The sequence below is a fragment of the Pseudomyrmex gracilis genome, unplaced genomic scaffold (assembly GCF_002006095.1).
Source record: "Pseudomyrmex gracilis isolate BER0280 unplaced genomic scaffold, ASM200609v1 scaffold_64, whole genome shotgun sequence".
In the NCBI taxonomy this organism is placed as follows: domain Eukaryota; kingdom Metazoa; phylum Arthropoda; class Insecta; order Hymenoptera; family Formicidae; genus Pseudomyrmex; species Pseudomyrmex gracilis.
In genome coordinates, this window is record NW_018020648.1 from 88,374 (window position 1) to 103,343 (window position 14,970).

At 36.5% G+C, this 14,970-nt stretch overlaps 4 protein-coding genes across 4 annotated transcripts; 2 read left to right on the top strand and 2 right to left on the bottom strand.

Annotated features, from left to right (window-relative positions):
• Positions 1 to 362: 362 nt before the first annotated feature.
• LOC109854388 (peptidyl-prolyl cis-trans isomerase 5) lies at positions 363 to 1,791 on the bottom strand. The gene is made up of 4 exons (XM_020427434.1): positions 1,605 to 1,791; positions 1,067 to 1,274; positions 798 to 982; positions 363 to 670 (listed from the first exon to the last, which is right to left on the bottom strand). The coding sequence occupies exons 1-4, from the start codon at positions 1,686 to 1,688 to the stop codon at positions 536 to 538; spliced, it is 612 nt and encodes a 203-aa protein (XP_020283023.1). The 5' UTR covers positions 1,689 to 1,791; the 3' UTR covers positions 363 to 535.
• Positions 1,792 to 2,703: 912 nt separating this feature from the next.
• On the top strand, positions 2,704 to 4,561 carry LOC109854387 (60S ribosomal protein L7a). Its single transcript, XM_020427433.1, has 6 exons — positions 2,704 to 2,835; positions 3,042 to 3,156; positions 3,263 to 3,412; positions 3,542 to 3,765; positions 3,970 to 4,092; positions 4,311 to 4,561. Exons 1-6 carry the CDS (start codon positions 2,821 to 2,823, stop codon positions 4,491 to 4,493), a joined length of 810 nt encoding a protein of 269 aa, XP_020283022.1. The 5' UTR covers positions 2,704 to 2,820; the 3' UTR covers positions 4,494 to 4,561.
• A 1-nt stretch (position 4,562) lies between these two features.
• On the bottom strand, positions 4,563 to 8,439 carry LOC109854386 (vacuolar protein sorting-associated protein 53 homolog). The gene is made up of 13 exons (XM_020427432.1): positions 8,245 to 8,439; positions 7,642 to 8,042; positions 7,433 to 7,553; positions 7,202 to 7,338; positions 6,679 to 7,111; positions 6,264 to 6,610; positions 6,025 to 6,180; positions 5,824 to 5,949; positions 5,665 to 5,743; positions 5,446 to 5,594; positions 5,192 to 5,357; positions 4,938 to 5,084; positions 4,563 to 4,853 (listed from the first exon to the last, which is right to left on the bottom strand). Exons 1-13 carry the CDS (start codon positions 8,329 to 8,331, stop codon positions 4,692 to 4,694), a joined length of 2,511 nt encoding a protein of 836 aa, XP_020283021.1. The 5' UTR covers positions 8,332 to 8,439; the 3' UTR covers positions 4,563 to 4,691.
• Positions 8,440 to 9,194: 755 nt separating this feature from the next.
• On the top strand, positions 9,195 to 14,008 carry LOC109854398 (sodium-dependent nutrient amino acid transporter 1-like). Its single transcript, XM_020427449.1, has 10 exons — positions 9,195 to 9,420; positions 9,501 to 9,593; positions 9,811 to 10,057; positions 10,350 to 10,572; positions 10,866 to 11,240; positions 12,105 to 12,471; positions 12,559 to 12,658; positions 12,776 to 12,952; positions 13,103 to 13,197; positions 13,268 to 14,008. Exons 1-10 carry the CDS (start codon positions 9,409 to 9,411, stop codon positions 13,427 to 13,429), a joined length of 1,851 nt encoding a protein of 616 aa, XP_020283038.1. The 5' UTR covers positions 9,195 to 9,408; the 3' UTR covers positions 13,430 to 14,008.
• Positions 14,009 to 14,970: the final 962 nt, after the last annotated feature.

Consider the following 14,970-nt stretch of genomic DNA (forward strand, 5'->3'; position numbering starts at 1 on the left):
CCAAAATATATCTTAGAAAAATGATGATCACTAATTATGCAGATATTTTGTATCAAAAAAAAAAAAAAAAACTACAATAATAATAATAATATGGACTATAGCATTTAGTATTTTCTCAATAAACTTAGAAGTTTTATTGCAACGTGCACTTCTTTTTTCCAACATGGAAACAAAATGACATAACACACTTTAAACAAATTTATTTATTTGTGAATGTAGAAAAATTACATACAGATGTATAAAAATTGTGAAATGCAAATGTTATTTATAACGAATGCAAAACAAACAATTTTTTTTCCTATTACAATTAACGTGTACCATGATACATTACGCGTGATTGTTGTTTTAATACTTGTTTGTATGAGCTTTCAAAATTCTTGTTATTGCTGCTTTTATAAACAATTAGTATCACAATATATTGTTACTGCTGCTTTTGAAAATCTAATAAAGATCTCAGAGCCATGTACTTGTAAGTTATAATGATCACTTTGTGTAAAAGAAAATCAAAAATGAGAATGTCCATAAATGCTGATATTTAGTCAGTAGCATCGTCTTTAGATACACTAAATGGCTCTGCTATAGTTTCTGCACCGCTATTGGCAATAACAACATCTTGTTGTGGCTTATCTCGTGAATCTGTATTTGTTTGCTCAATTTTGCGTACTATATCCTGTAAAATAAACATTTACAGAAAATGAAACTCAATTATTCTCACATAAATTGTTATAACATAACAGATATAATTTATTTAAAGTATCAGATATAGTTATAGAGATATGGTATTTGGTTGATTTTACCATTCCTTTGATAACTTTGCCAAAAACAACATGTCTACCATCAAGCCAGGGTGTTTGTTTAACTGTGATAAAGAACTGAGATCCATTAGTATCTTTGCCAGCATTAGCCATGGATAACCATCCGGCACCATAATGCTTCAGCTTGAAGTTCTCGTCTGCAAAGCGATCACCATAGATACTGCGACCTGGTAAATAAAATAAATTAATAATCAGAGAGGTCAAAAGCTTATACGTGCAAAATAACTAAGAAAATTAATTTTGCTTCCAACCTCCAGTTCCATCTCCTTTAGTAAAGTCTCCACCTTGGATCATGAAGTCTTTGATTACCCTATGGAATTTGCTGCCTTTGTATCCCTCACCTTCAGGCTTCTTGGCAAGTTCCACAAAATTCTTTACAGTTTTTGGAACAGTTTTACCAAAAAGACCAATTTCTACTCTGCCTGCGTGAATTCCGCCAATTTTGATATCAAACCATACCTGCAACATATATTCAAATTTAATTAATTGTTATGTCACAATAATATCAGAAAATGTACTTGACGAATACAAAACTACAGGTTTTCAAGACAAAGGCTCTTTGTTCATTTTCAAGTGTACGCGGATTTTCCTTTGTTTACACACGCAAAGGGAGAAAATATCTGACAGTCATCGCGCCGACAGATGAAACCGGCGCGATAAACTCAAGTGCCACGTATTCACGAGCGTCACTTTTCTTATTTCGCAATTAGCGTATCCGCTCGCTTTTTCGTTTACATTGCATTATACGTATTGGTGTATTAAAAACCTGTATGTATCTTTTATAAAAACCTTGTCGGTAACTTTCGGTCCATTGGCGACGTTATTCGCACACGAAGCCACAACTATCAGACTCAGAAACAATAGCAACTTCATCGCGCTCTAAATTGCGCAAACAAAGATTCCGCTCGATTCAACTTCGCTAGCAACTGGCACAGTGACCCGCGTCACAGACTGTCAGAGTTAGAATGTAGTGGATCGCTAGCGAATGTAAATCGAGCGCGCGTGCGCGCGCTTAGAAATGTGGGAGTGCCCGATTGGTGTGCTCTGTGATTGTCAGTGACGTATGCAGGGGGTTCGAACTCGCCGTATTTTTTAGCTCCGGAAGTTTTATCAGTAGTTCATTTCTACTAAAGTATATAAACTATAAGTTTACATTTCTACTAAAGTATATAAACTAAGTTTATATAAATATATAAACTAAGTTATTTATTGTTTTATGATTATAATTCAGAAATAGTCTGTATAATAACTGTAAAATATTTTTTATGTAACAATAATAACACATTTAAACCTTCGGTATCGGTGCCCTTATGGCTCAGTGGACCCTGTTGCTAGTCCATACGCCATTCTAAGTCTTCACTGAAGTTTGAATTAAAACCGTGGATTCAACGCGTGATCACGGAGTTGTATAATAGAGTGGTTTTCACTGTTGATTTCTAGATCCTGTGAGTATACTGTCTTTAAAGATTATTAGTTATGTATTTGTTTAAACTAGAGATAATGATGATAATTAAGAAAGTGGTGTAAAAACACCTATTATTGTCCAAAAATATTCACAGTGGAACTACGCACATCCAACCAACATGCACATTTAAACCTTGTGATATCGGTCAGAAAATATCTAACTTTACTTTCAATATCTATCAGCAAATTCGGTAGCCCGCACTAGTGCGCACTGAATGCGACTTTTTCAATGGAACTTCCAAAAAAAGTTTCATTGAAAAAGTCGCACTCAATGCGTACCAGTACAAGCTAACGAGTTCGCTGTATACGTATACCTCATACCTAAACTGGCACGCGCGTGCGACGGTTTAAATATGGCGGTACCTCCCACCACTCGTTTTTTAGTTCACTACTTCCGGTAACCTAGCCTAGCCCAGGTGGCGCTGAAAACAGCGTTCCCTTTCTCGCAAGAGACGAGTTTGAACTCCCTGGTTTTCGTTGAAGTACTGGTCTTTACATCCGATAATATTTATAGAAATCGTTGAGATTTCTATTTGAGAAGATGGTCCAAAAGAAGGTAAGACGGCTAAACCATTCTAGACAATTAATATTTTTGTCGACTAATTTTATTGGCAATATTGATGTACCATGATGCGGTGTGTTTCTTCATAACCTATAATTCCAAAATTTTGATTTTTTCTCGGGAAAAAATATGTGAAATAAACACGTGCGGATCAATACATATTCATTGTTTTTCTCTTTATTTTAATTTTTCAAATACAGCCAAAGAAGAAGGTAGGAAAGAAGGTGGCTGCCGCACCTCTGGCAGTCAAGAAGGTTGAACCGAAGAAGGTAACCAATCCGCTGTTCGAGAAACGAACTCGTAACTTTGGCATTGGTTAGTCGAATTGTAGTATAATTATTCACTCAATAATTTAAAACTTAATAAAATGATATGCGCTTGTACTACACGTGATAGAAAACACTAGTTTGTTGAAATTCAGGTCAGGATATTCAGCCTGCTCGTGACCTCAGCCGATTCGTAAGATGGCCTAAGTACATTCGTATACAGCGTCAGAGAGCTGTACTACAAAAGAGATTGAAAGTTCCACCAACCATTAACCAATTTACTCAAACTTTGGACAAGCAAACAGGTGAGTTTTACAATTTATAGAATTTTTGTAAAATTAAGTGTGTTATGTAAAAATTCATATGACAGTATAATGATTTATTATTGTATAACATTTATTTGTTATTGTATAACATTTATTATTGTATAACAGCTACGCAGCTGTTTAAGGTATTAGAAAAATACCGACCAGAGTCAGCAGCCATGAAAAAGGCACGATTAAAGGCAAGAGCTGAACAAAAAATCTCATCAAAGAAGGAAGAAGCTCCAACAAAAAAACCAAATTTTATTCGAAGTGGATCTAACACCGTGACCACTCTGGTGGAGCAAAAGAAGGCTCAACTAGTTGTTGTTGCACATGACGTCGATCCTATTGAAGTGAGTTTTGCACAATTGTTCTATATTTTTATATTTCATTATGTTGTACATGATGTTTGAATTTCTTCACCTGAGTGCAAAAATGTAAATGTTTTTGTACAAAAGATGACATTGACACCTGATACTATTACAGTTTGTGCATTAACGTATTTTATATATAGAAAATAATGTGTGTCAATCTGTTTTACCTTTTTATTCTTGCAGATCGTATTATTCCTCCCTGCTCTGTGTCGTAAAATGGGTGTACCTTATTGTATTGTCAAAGGCAAGGCACGTTTGGGACGTCTGGTCAGACGCAAGACTTGTACGGCAATTGCTCTTACACAGGTGCGTATATAAAATGGTGTATCTATATATGTTTAGTTCTTATATAACTTTCATTAATTTAATTTTCTCCCTGTATGATGAGTACAACCAGAGCCAATCCAATGATTAATTGTGATTAGTGTCAAAATGTCTGATATGCGTTTATAAAATTTTTTTAAAGTTTGATTCATGTACTTGAATACAAAACATTGCTATAACATTACTAATGTTGTTTTCAGGTTGATTCTGGTGACAGGGCCAATTTTGCAAAGATTGTCGAAGCTATTAAGACGAACTTCAACGATCGATATGACGAGATCAGGCGCCATTGGGGCGGTGGTATCTTGGGAAGTAAATCTGCAGCGAGAATAGCTAAATTAGAAAAAGCTAAAGCCAAGGAGCTCGCGCAGAAACAAGGTTAACATCATTGATTATATTTGTTTTACAGATTATAAATCTAAAAATAAAAGATGGAAAACTTACAAGTCTACAAGTATTTAATTTGCTTTAATATATTTTCATGCTGGTATTTTTATTTTACATATAAAGATATTTTACATTATTCTAGCTTAGAACACGAATTCTTAATATGTACAAATATATCGCGACCTTTAGCATTTTCAAATTCTTTTCTTTATGAGTTTCTCTAGTCTCTTGATTCTTCCAGCCTCATGTTCTGGACTGTCGTGCACTATGTGACTCTTTGTAACGTACGAAGTGTCCGTGTTCTCAGGTTGTTTAAATTGCTCGAGCAGTATTATCTGCTCCGTTTTTTTCAGTCCCTAGAATATATCATATAATTTTTCATGATAATTGTCCAAAAAAATAATTACAGTTAATTGTGATTTTATTTGCGTGGAAATTACTTTCATATCCAAGATTTTTTGAAATTCTGTAGACTGCAGATCGGGCAGGCGCATTCTGCACTGTTTAACAAAATCGCTGGGAGATTCAATTGGAGACATTACTATTTTTAATATCATTTCAGCATTTGCCATTCCTTTAAGCACAACCTAGGCGATGAATAATATCAGATAGTTTTTAAAATGTGAATAAATCCAATACACACTATATATATGTGATCACAAAAAATCTCTTATATTCTTAAATTACAAATTACCTTAGTATATGTTGCCGGAGCTTTTCTCTGTACTTGATAACCTGTAGATGGAAGATCCAACAGAGCTGTTTTTAACATGTGGACATCCAACAACAATTGTTCTGCGCCAACAGCATTTAACGGTTTGCATTTGAACAATTGTTGTATTAATTTTGGTATAAAAGAGCTGAAATAAGAAATGTAGAGAACGAAGTTTGAATCTGTCGTACACATATGTTACACATAAAATAAATTTTTTCTTATTAATTTCTTACTCAGCAAATTTAACGCAGAGCTGTGTAAAGTATTTTCTGCAAGAAGACAATCTATCTCTAATAAGAGGTATTGTTTGTCGAAGATGCGCTATTATTGTGTTAACGTAATTGCTTTGATCGCCTACAACTTCGACAGAACTCCATTGCACCTGTAAAAAAAAAAGTTGTGATATATTTGTGATACGATATTTTATATTAAATTTTGTCTGTTCGATGTACCTTGGTCATTGCAGTCAATGCTGATTCGCAGGTTGTTTCCAGATCTTGAACCAACAACTGAATGCAATTAGAAATCACGCTAAAAACCAAGTTTTGAACAATAAATTTACTTTTAGAAAATATATGTTACACAGAAAAAAAGTAAAAAAAAAAACATACTTATGAAAGATATCCTGTTCTTGAGACAAATTGATTTTCTCAGAATAGCAATTGTCTGTTTTCTCGCGAAGTTTCTTCTCTAATTGTTGCGTTGTTTCTAAACAGTATTCCGCTGTTGTTAATATACTAAAAATTTACACATAATTGTTTAATTGTTTGTGTTCTTCTTAACACAGAAGAGTAACAACCAGTCACACTTACCAGCACACGCGAGATTGTTCCTCTTTGCTAAATCTGGTGGTTTCTCCCTCTTTCAGAAAACTTTGAAAGTTTTGAATAAAACCCGAAGTCGACAAGTCTCTGAAGTCGCGTGTGATGTTGCTCATGCTAGTGCCAATGCTCGCGCTACCTCCGAATCTGCAACAATAACAATTGAAATGTTTAAAAAAACACATTCTAAAATCTATACCGATTTCTATGAAAGTTTGACGAAATCTTACCTGGGCAAGTTATTCTGCAAAATCTTGAGCGCGTATTCTCGTAGATACTTTTGAAAAGTCTCAGCAAGACTCAGCATAATTAAGCCGGTGCTGAGCTGCGTGCATTGCAGCATGCACTTTTTGTAAAATACGAACAAATCGGCGCACGAGCTCAAAACGCTGCTTGGGCCTTCAATTCCGTCAAATTCTTTCGCGCCCGGCGGCTGCGTTTTCGAATCCGACACGAACTTATCCATCAAGTCCGCCAAATTGCGATCCAAACTCTCTATGTAAATATTCAAATACGGCTCGAAACATCTCTTTATGAGATTTTCGAACGGAGACGGTCTCGGTTTTTCATCTTCGATCTGGTAAAATACACGAATGATATATGTATGCGTATGTAACATTCAAGTTTGAAAAAAATTTGCCGTACCTTCTCGTTTTCTTCCTCGAACGGATTTCCCGGAATTTTTTCGGTCACTTCCTTGGTGACCGTCGTAGGTTTGGTAGTATCGACAGTTTCTAAAGTGCTGCCGATGAAACGCTTCGCCAACAGCGACTCGAAGTTGCTGGTTCTCTGAATCGCGTAAAGCAACAATTTAACGTCGATTTCGCTGCGTCTCTTGTTCATCAGTTTCGTGAGATCTTCACGCGTAACGTGACAGAACTGCACGGCTATTCGTTCAGAAATTTCCCAATCGGGCGGGAAAATCGAACCGAACTTCGACTCGAAGTCAAGCAAATGCTTCTTGATCCACGCGTATCGTCGATCTATCTTGTCCAACCAAGCGAAATCCTGATTCTCGTCAAACAGATGTGCGTATTCTTGCAGCTGGATATTCACAAACCAGACGAGCAGATCCTTTCTGCAAACAAAACAAAGAATGAAATATATTTGTACATTATTATATTCTCAATTATTTATATTGATTTTTATAGTTAAGTAACATACGTACTTTACTTTAGGATCCAACACGGATAGTACCAAACATCCTTCCGTCAAGTGATTGAAATGCTTTGGATTTTGGCCTGAAAAAGCCTGCTTAAAATCCGCTGTGATCTGCTGAGCCAACTCGATGTGGATCTGTCGCACCTTTTTGTGTGATTAAAAAATAGAAAAAAAAAATTTTTATTTTTTTTTTAAACAATTACAAATTATATAAAAACTCTTTGCTTTATATTCTTACTTGATCAGATAATTGCTTCACTTGCGGTATGTCCATGTAGCTATTAAAATGTTGCATCACCTCCATCACTGCTTGCAGTGGCAAAATAATTTCTCCGTATTGTTTCTTTTGAGTTAATATTCTGGAACGATCAAATACAAAATTGACAAATAAGTTTTAGACAATTGAAAGTTCACATTTTGTAATATTGATAAATTCTAATACTGTACTTTAAAGTATCGACCCCTTCCACAAGCATGTGCAAGTGATTCAGCGCTGTTATCGAGGCGGTCAGGTTTCTTTTGGCAAAATCCAACTGCTTGATGTCTCTTGTAATTTCTTTGACCACCTCTTCGGACTTCTCCGCCTTGTCTTTTATGTCTTTTATGTGAATAAATAATTGCCTTATCACTTTCTGCGCGTCTTCCAATGCCGCTCTACCATCTTGGCCCACATTCGTTTGGCCACGTACGACCGATCTTATTTCCTTGTCGATAGCGTGTATTTTGCTTTCCATTTGATTCACCACGTCGTCTATATTCGACAACGATTGTTCGGTAGGGAACAGACAATTTATGTAATCCACCACATTGAAATTGGACTGGTCTAATGGGTCGGTGCTAGGCAAAACCTAACAACAAGAATATACAAATTAGTACACAATAAATGTAATAAATACAGTCAATATATGTTGTACAAATATAAAATGGGAATCAGAGCTAGGCTAGATTTAAAAATGTCAAAAAAATCTCAAAGAAAGACAGACATAGAAAAAAATACAAAGCTGTCATTGCGCGAGAAGATTGTGACAACAAAATTATGACAAATTTAACCTGTTCGATCACATTCTGCACGCTCGGTGGAAACGTGTAGACCGTGGAGCGTAGTTCCTCCAAATCGTCTTCCTCGTGATTCTCCATCGCGTACTACGGGCGTAATTTATTTTATAAAGAAATAAATAAACGATACATTCGACTCGCGTGTTACGAAAATCTCGTGGCAATGCGAATGTGACAGAACAGATGACATTTCTGGTGATGTTTACCGCGCGCTAACGCGCGTGCGCGGTCAGAATTGTTGGGGAATTTTGTGTTTCGTCGATTGTGGTGTGACGATTTTGAAATATCTTTGCGCTGTCCGTCTCTCGAGATCGAATTAAAATTGAAATCGCAAGTTTGTTATTTCACATTTTTTTTGTCGTCAAACAAATATTTAATATCTAAACGATTTACCGGTTTTGTTTTTTTTTTTTTTAAATCGTCGAATATTGTTGGCGGAAGATACGAAACACTCGGAATGTTTTTTTAGCCGCAATTCGAACGTGTCGCCAAAAAAATTGAGAGATTACTTGAAAGATTTGATGAAATTTTTAATTTAACATACAAATACTGATACTGAGTATCAGGCTGGTCTTCAAACCCTGATGAAGTGAGCTGTAATGTTCACGAAACGTCGGTATAAAAATGACACTAACGCGGTTCAAACCCGAAAAAACATCTTTTTATGTTAATACTACACACCGCGAAAGCATCAAATATGAAATTTTTAATTCTTTCCCTCAAACGCTCAAACAGGACTTGCAATATGTATTTGCGATGTGTATATTTGTGATACACTTATGGAGTCGTGTGCATTTATCTCTTTTCATTCGGTTCATAAAACATTGTTTGAGATATTCTTAAACGATCGCGTGTTATCTTATATTCTGTGTATTGCTGTAAGTTTTTTAGATCTTCTCGAAATAGTATATTTACTACAGTCTCAGTCTCGATTTTCTCGCGATTCTCGACGGAGTGTGCGTCCTTCTAGCGCACATACATATGTATATCGACACGTCGCTCAAGTGAACGAATTGATTGTCTACATTTTTATTATCTTATCGTTTTGTTAACTCGTTGAATTGAAAAAATCACATGTAAATATATATATATATATGTATATGTAGTGTTAAACGAATCAAAACGAATTCAAAGGAAAAGAACACGCAAAATTCGCAAATGAGCCAAAAGGTATACACCGAGGGAAAAAAAGCAGATAGCAGATTTTAACGTTTTAACTCGTTTTGATTGCGCGCGATTTTGTGTTTCAGACGTTTACAGCCTCGAGCGGCGCGATAAATCCCGCTTTCGTTATAGACGAGACGGCAAATGGGGATGAAGTTAATCGATCTATCCACAAAGCGGTATCTAGTTATCTCTTATTTATTTGAAAATAACGAACAACATGGTGTTTTAATTGCGCGTAATAATAAAACTACAACAATGTGGTTTTTTCACTCTGTAATGCGAAATATAAATATTGTAGGATTTAAAAAAAAAAGATTATAGAATAGTTTCTCTTTTCTTTGCGCGTAACTTTTTGTTTGTGATTCGTTTTTTTTGTTTCTCTGTTTCATAAAGCCAGAGAGACAGCAATGGGAGAAAAGTCGGGAATTTCTACTGTCCTGCATCGCAATGTCGGTCGGTCTCGGTAACATCTGGCGATTTCCGTTCACGGCTTACGAGAACGGCGGAGGCGCTTTCCTGATACCGTACATCATTGTTCTGCTCGTGGTGGGAAAGCCGTTTTACTTGCTCGAAATGATGCTCGGCCAATTTTGCAGCCGATCGGCCGTGAAAATTTGGGATCTCTCGCCCGCATTCAGAGGTAAATTTGTATTTTTTTACGGTTCGAGTTACTCGTATCGAAATTATTAATTTATACAATTTTTTTAATTTTACCTTGAAACTTTCATTTTATTGTTACATTAAGAGAATATGTCTGTGACGTCTCTCTCTGTTGAGTTATGTTGAAAAACAATTGAAATAAAAATCAAATTAATTTTATCTATGTATTTGTATTTTTTATAATATTTCAGAAATACTCGACGACTATTTGTTAAAATTATTTTTTTTTTTCGCAGACAATAAAATCGCATTGGTTCGAATTAATGTTACAGGCATCGGAATCGCGCAGTTTATGATGCAGATAATATTGACGTCCTATTACTGCTCGTTGATGGCGTTGACGCTGTTTTACTTAGTCATCAGTTTTCAAGGGGAATTACCGTGGGGCAAGTGTCGGGAGGAATGGGGCGAATTCTGCGTGGACTCTCTGCCTGGAAACGACAGCATCAAGATCGAAAATGTCAGCTATTCCAGCTCCGCCGAATTATATTTCTAGTAAATCATATCTAATGCCTAATCGACAAGTCACTTTTCCAGTTTTTGTCACGTCTATCTCGCGTTTGATAAGACGTTGACACAATGATAACGAAATAACGAAACGATAAAATTTAATTACACAAATTAATCCGCTTTTGCTTTTGTTAGACATTTTTAATTTCTTTTTCAATTTGTGTTTTATTTTATTTTATTTTTTTTCTATTTTTAGGATTTTCTTCAGTTTGTTGAATGAATAATCGAAATAATTGACGGAAAGATACAATTATATGGTAATTATGTTTGATGACTAGCAAGGAAGTCCTGCGGGAGAAGGCTAACATCAACAACGGCATCGGTGTGCCGGACTGGCGTCTCTCGGTCGCGCTTCTTTTCAGTTGGCTGACGATCTTCCTCGTGATAATACGCGGCGTTCGCAGTACCGGCAAGGCCGCGTACTTCCTGGCGATATTTCCTTACGTTGTCCTCCTCGTGCTCTTCGTGCGAGCGGTCACCCTGAACGGTTCCGTCGCCGGTATCCTGTACTTCGTCACCCCGACGTGGGAGAAGCTTTTGTCGCCGAGTATCTGGTACTACGCGGTCGCGCAATGTTTCTTTTCGCTGACTATCTGTTTCGGGTCTGTCCCGATGTTCGCCTCGTACAACAAGTTCCACCACGACGTATACCGGTTAGTACGTACACGTGTACGCGCGCTACTTATCGCGCACGTTACGTTAACACACATCTTTGCGCGATAAATTCTCAATCATTATTTATGTTTATCTTCACATTTTGCGTTTTATAATAAGTTACTCGGTCGTCCTTACTTTCAAGGAAAAGACAAATCCGAGTGAGTCTTATGTATATTATTATCATTATTCTCAAAAATTATTTCGAAAAATTCAATCGACTGTTTTCGAAGACACGTCGAAGTGATGTCGTCACTCATTTCGGTTTGTTTTTACGCCGATAAAATTGTTTATATTTTTTGATTATTCATGATAAGAAAAAGCCATTACCTCAGAGAGATATCGGAAGAATTTCGGATGCATTCCGATACGATTGTTATCTTTGTTCGAATGTACATAACAGATTACAAAAATGGTCTACTTCGGATGGTTACACAACAAAGTTGTCCTTGCTTCCAAGGAAAAAAAAACGTGTTTAAGTTCTTCTAATATCGTTTACGGAATTGTTTCAAAACGAAATTTAATCGACGACGTCCAAGGTGGTTGCGACTCTTTGGAGATTCCGACGCGGAATGATTTCGATAATAATTATTGTTTTTCTCTTTTTCTCTTCCTAAAAAAACAAAAAAAAAAAACAAATTAAAAATTATTCCGATCGGAATTGATCACGAAATTGTACATTCCGTATCATGAAACACGTTAGATGTAAAACCCATACACGCGAGAGTAGGCAAATACGTGTTTTAGTGACGTATACGCGCGTATACGCGTCTTCATGTTTTAAACATGAGAAGAAGGACATAAACGAACACTCGTCCCCGATCCCGTGAAGTATTTTTTTCTTTCTTTCTTACGTATTACAGAGACGCGACGATCGTAACGACTCTGGACACCCTCACCAGTTTGCTGGCGGGTTGCACGATATTCGCCATTCTGGGTAATCTCAGCCACGAATTGGGCACCGACGATGTCGGGGCTGTGGCCCGAGGCGGCACCGGATTGGCGTTCATCTCCTATCCGGAGACGATCTCCAAATTCACCGTCGCGCCGCAGTTCTTCGGCGTCGTGTTCTTCGTGATGCTGTACGTTATCGGAATCGGCAGCCAGGTCGGACTCGCTTCCGGTGTGATCTCGGTTGTTTGCGATCAGTTTCCGAAGGTCAGCTACCGGCGCGTAGCAGCCGGGGTTTGCGTCTGCGAGTTCTTGATCGGTCTGATATACGTCACACCGGTACGCTAATTAAAACATGATTTACGATCGAGTTTTTATAGACAGAACATCGTTATCTTAATTGAACACGAAATGTTTCTTTCTCAGGGAGGTCAGTTCATGGTAACCTTCGCCGATTATTACACGACCTCGTTTGTCGCTTTCTTGCCAGCTGCGTTCGAGGCGATAGCCGTCGCTTGGTCGTACGGTACGCTCGTACGTTTTGTTTATCGTGCGATATCTCATGTTATATACGAATTGAGAAAAACCAAAAGTCAAACATGAGATAAAAAATCAAAGAGAATGCGAATTTTAATCGTTTCAGGACTCGACAACTTTTTGAACGACATTGAATTTATGCTGAACAGACGAATGTCGATATTCTGGAGACTCTGCTGGAGCGTCGTCACTCCCACCATACTTCTCGTAATCTTTCTATATACACTAGTCACTTCAGAACCGTTGAAGTACAACAATGTTTTTTATCCTGATTCAGCTTACGGTAGGTAAACAAAAGAAGTCTCCAAATAAAAGAACGTCGAAGTTGTCCGGAAAAAAATATTTATTTTACAAAACGATAAATATGTATAATACTAATAATAAGTGTGTGTTCAAAAATTCTTATTTGTTTTACGCGTTTGTATTAATCTAGTTGTAGGTTGGATCCTGTTCTTCGTCGGTGTTTTACAAATACCTTTGTGGATCTTCATAGAGATGCTAAAAAAGAGACATCTTCGTTTTCAAGAAGTACGTGAGTCATTGTTGCAAGTAATAACATTATACAATACAATCCGTGAGTTTGATTCTCATTTCTCAGATGATAAGGCAAGCCTTTCGGCCTCTGAAGTCGTGGGGTCCGAGCAATGCGGAAGATCGAAGGAAGTGGCTGGAATTCCGAGACTTTCGTGAAACGGAAGAGAAAAATAATAACCGGAATGTCGAGCGCAACGGTGACTCGCTCGGAGGCAATTCCGTCTGATTCGCACAATGTATTTATTCGAAAGTGAAACAAAATCGATGGTTCAAGGAAAATGCGAGCGCGTTCACGTGTTTTTTGCGCTCGCGACGGTGAAACCTCGACATTGTACTTATATATACTATATACAGCGCGCATATATCTTAATACGTGACATTATCTTGACGATGATGTGTGTGTATTGCAACTGACACACATACACAACGTCCATTAGCAGACACGTAACGGACGCTCATAACGTCTATGTGACTAATGAACATCCAATGGAGGTTTGCGTAGTATAATGTTTCGCGTGGGAATGCAGTCGTCCTTACGGTTTGCTTACGTAACAGTACGGTTGCTTTCGCCGTTATTAGGAAAATGGAACATCGTACGAATACGAATGAATCACGAGATAAATACAATGTGCATAACGGAGATAAATCAAAGACGACGTGTGTTGCTTTTCCAAATTGCGAACAATCACCAAAATCGAAAACGTTATTTTGTCGATGTATAACTACTCAATAAACCAAACAAAATTAACGCGCATATATAAATAAGTTAGAATGAATAATAAAATTTTCGAATTACAAAATTACAATTTTTCCGCTTATTTTATTATTTAAAAAATTTAAAAATTACGTTTTTTAATACGAAAAAATAGAAAATAATGATATTATTAACATTAATGTTATTAATATAATATAATTAAAACAATAATATAAAATAAATAACGTGTTAATATTTGTCAGAATTATTTTAAAAATTAATATTTTGCAGTTTTCTTCATAAACTATTTATTACATCTGCACATAGATTCTTTGTAACCTGTATCTTTTTATTTTAAATAGTAAATATGTCACATCTTTATTTTTTTTCTTCTCTCTTTCTCTCTCTTCTCTTTCGTTACCTACATCTATACCCACACTTTTCTTCTAAGGTCGTTCTACATTATGCCCGTGCAACCAATCAGTGTCGCAAAGTCGTCAAAAGCAGAAATCGCAAGGTATGTCAAAATCTAAAATGGATGTAAGAAAAAATGAAAAGAACATTCTTTTCGTCGTTTTTCTATTGATTTCACTGTGACTAAAATATAAACGCTCTTTCTCAATTCTTCCGACAATGTAGTCGTGAAATTCGTAGAACGACCTTTAAGATTTACGTAGCAAATCGTGTTCAATAATGTAAGCAGGATGTACAGCGCGATTTTTCGTGATTGATTCCTTACTTCCTTTTAAAATACACGCAAGATTCTTTTCTCAGTCATTTTTGCGTCAACTAATGAGACGAGAATTTCCGTGAAAAAAAAAGATCTTGCGTGTATTTTAACAGGAAGTAAGGAATCAATCACGAAAACATCACGCTTTATCCTGCTTACGTTATTTAACATATGTATATATATATATATATATACATATATATACATAAGTATGACTCTACAGTAAGATAACCCCTCCATAATTTCTTACTTGCCCTGCGGGAGAGGGGGCAAAAAGCGGAATTTCCAGTTTCCACATGTTTCTTACATGTATTGTACGTTCTTGCAGTTCTGGCATTTTTTT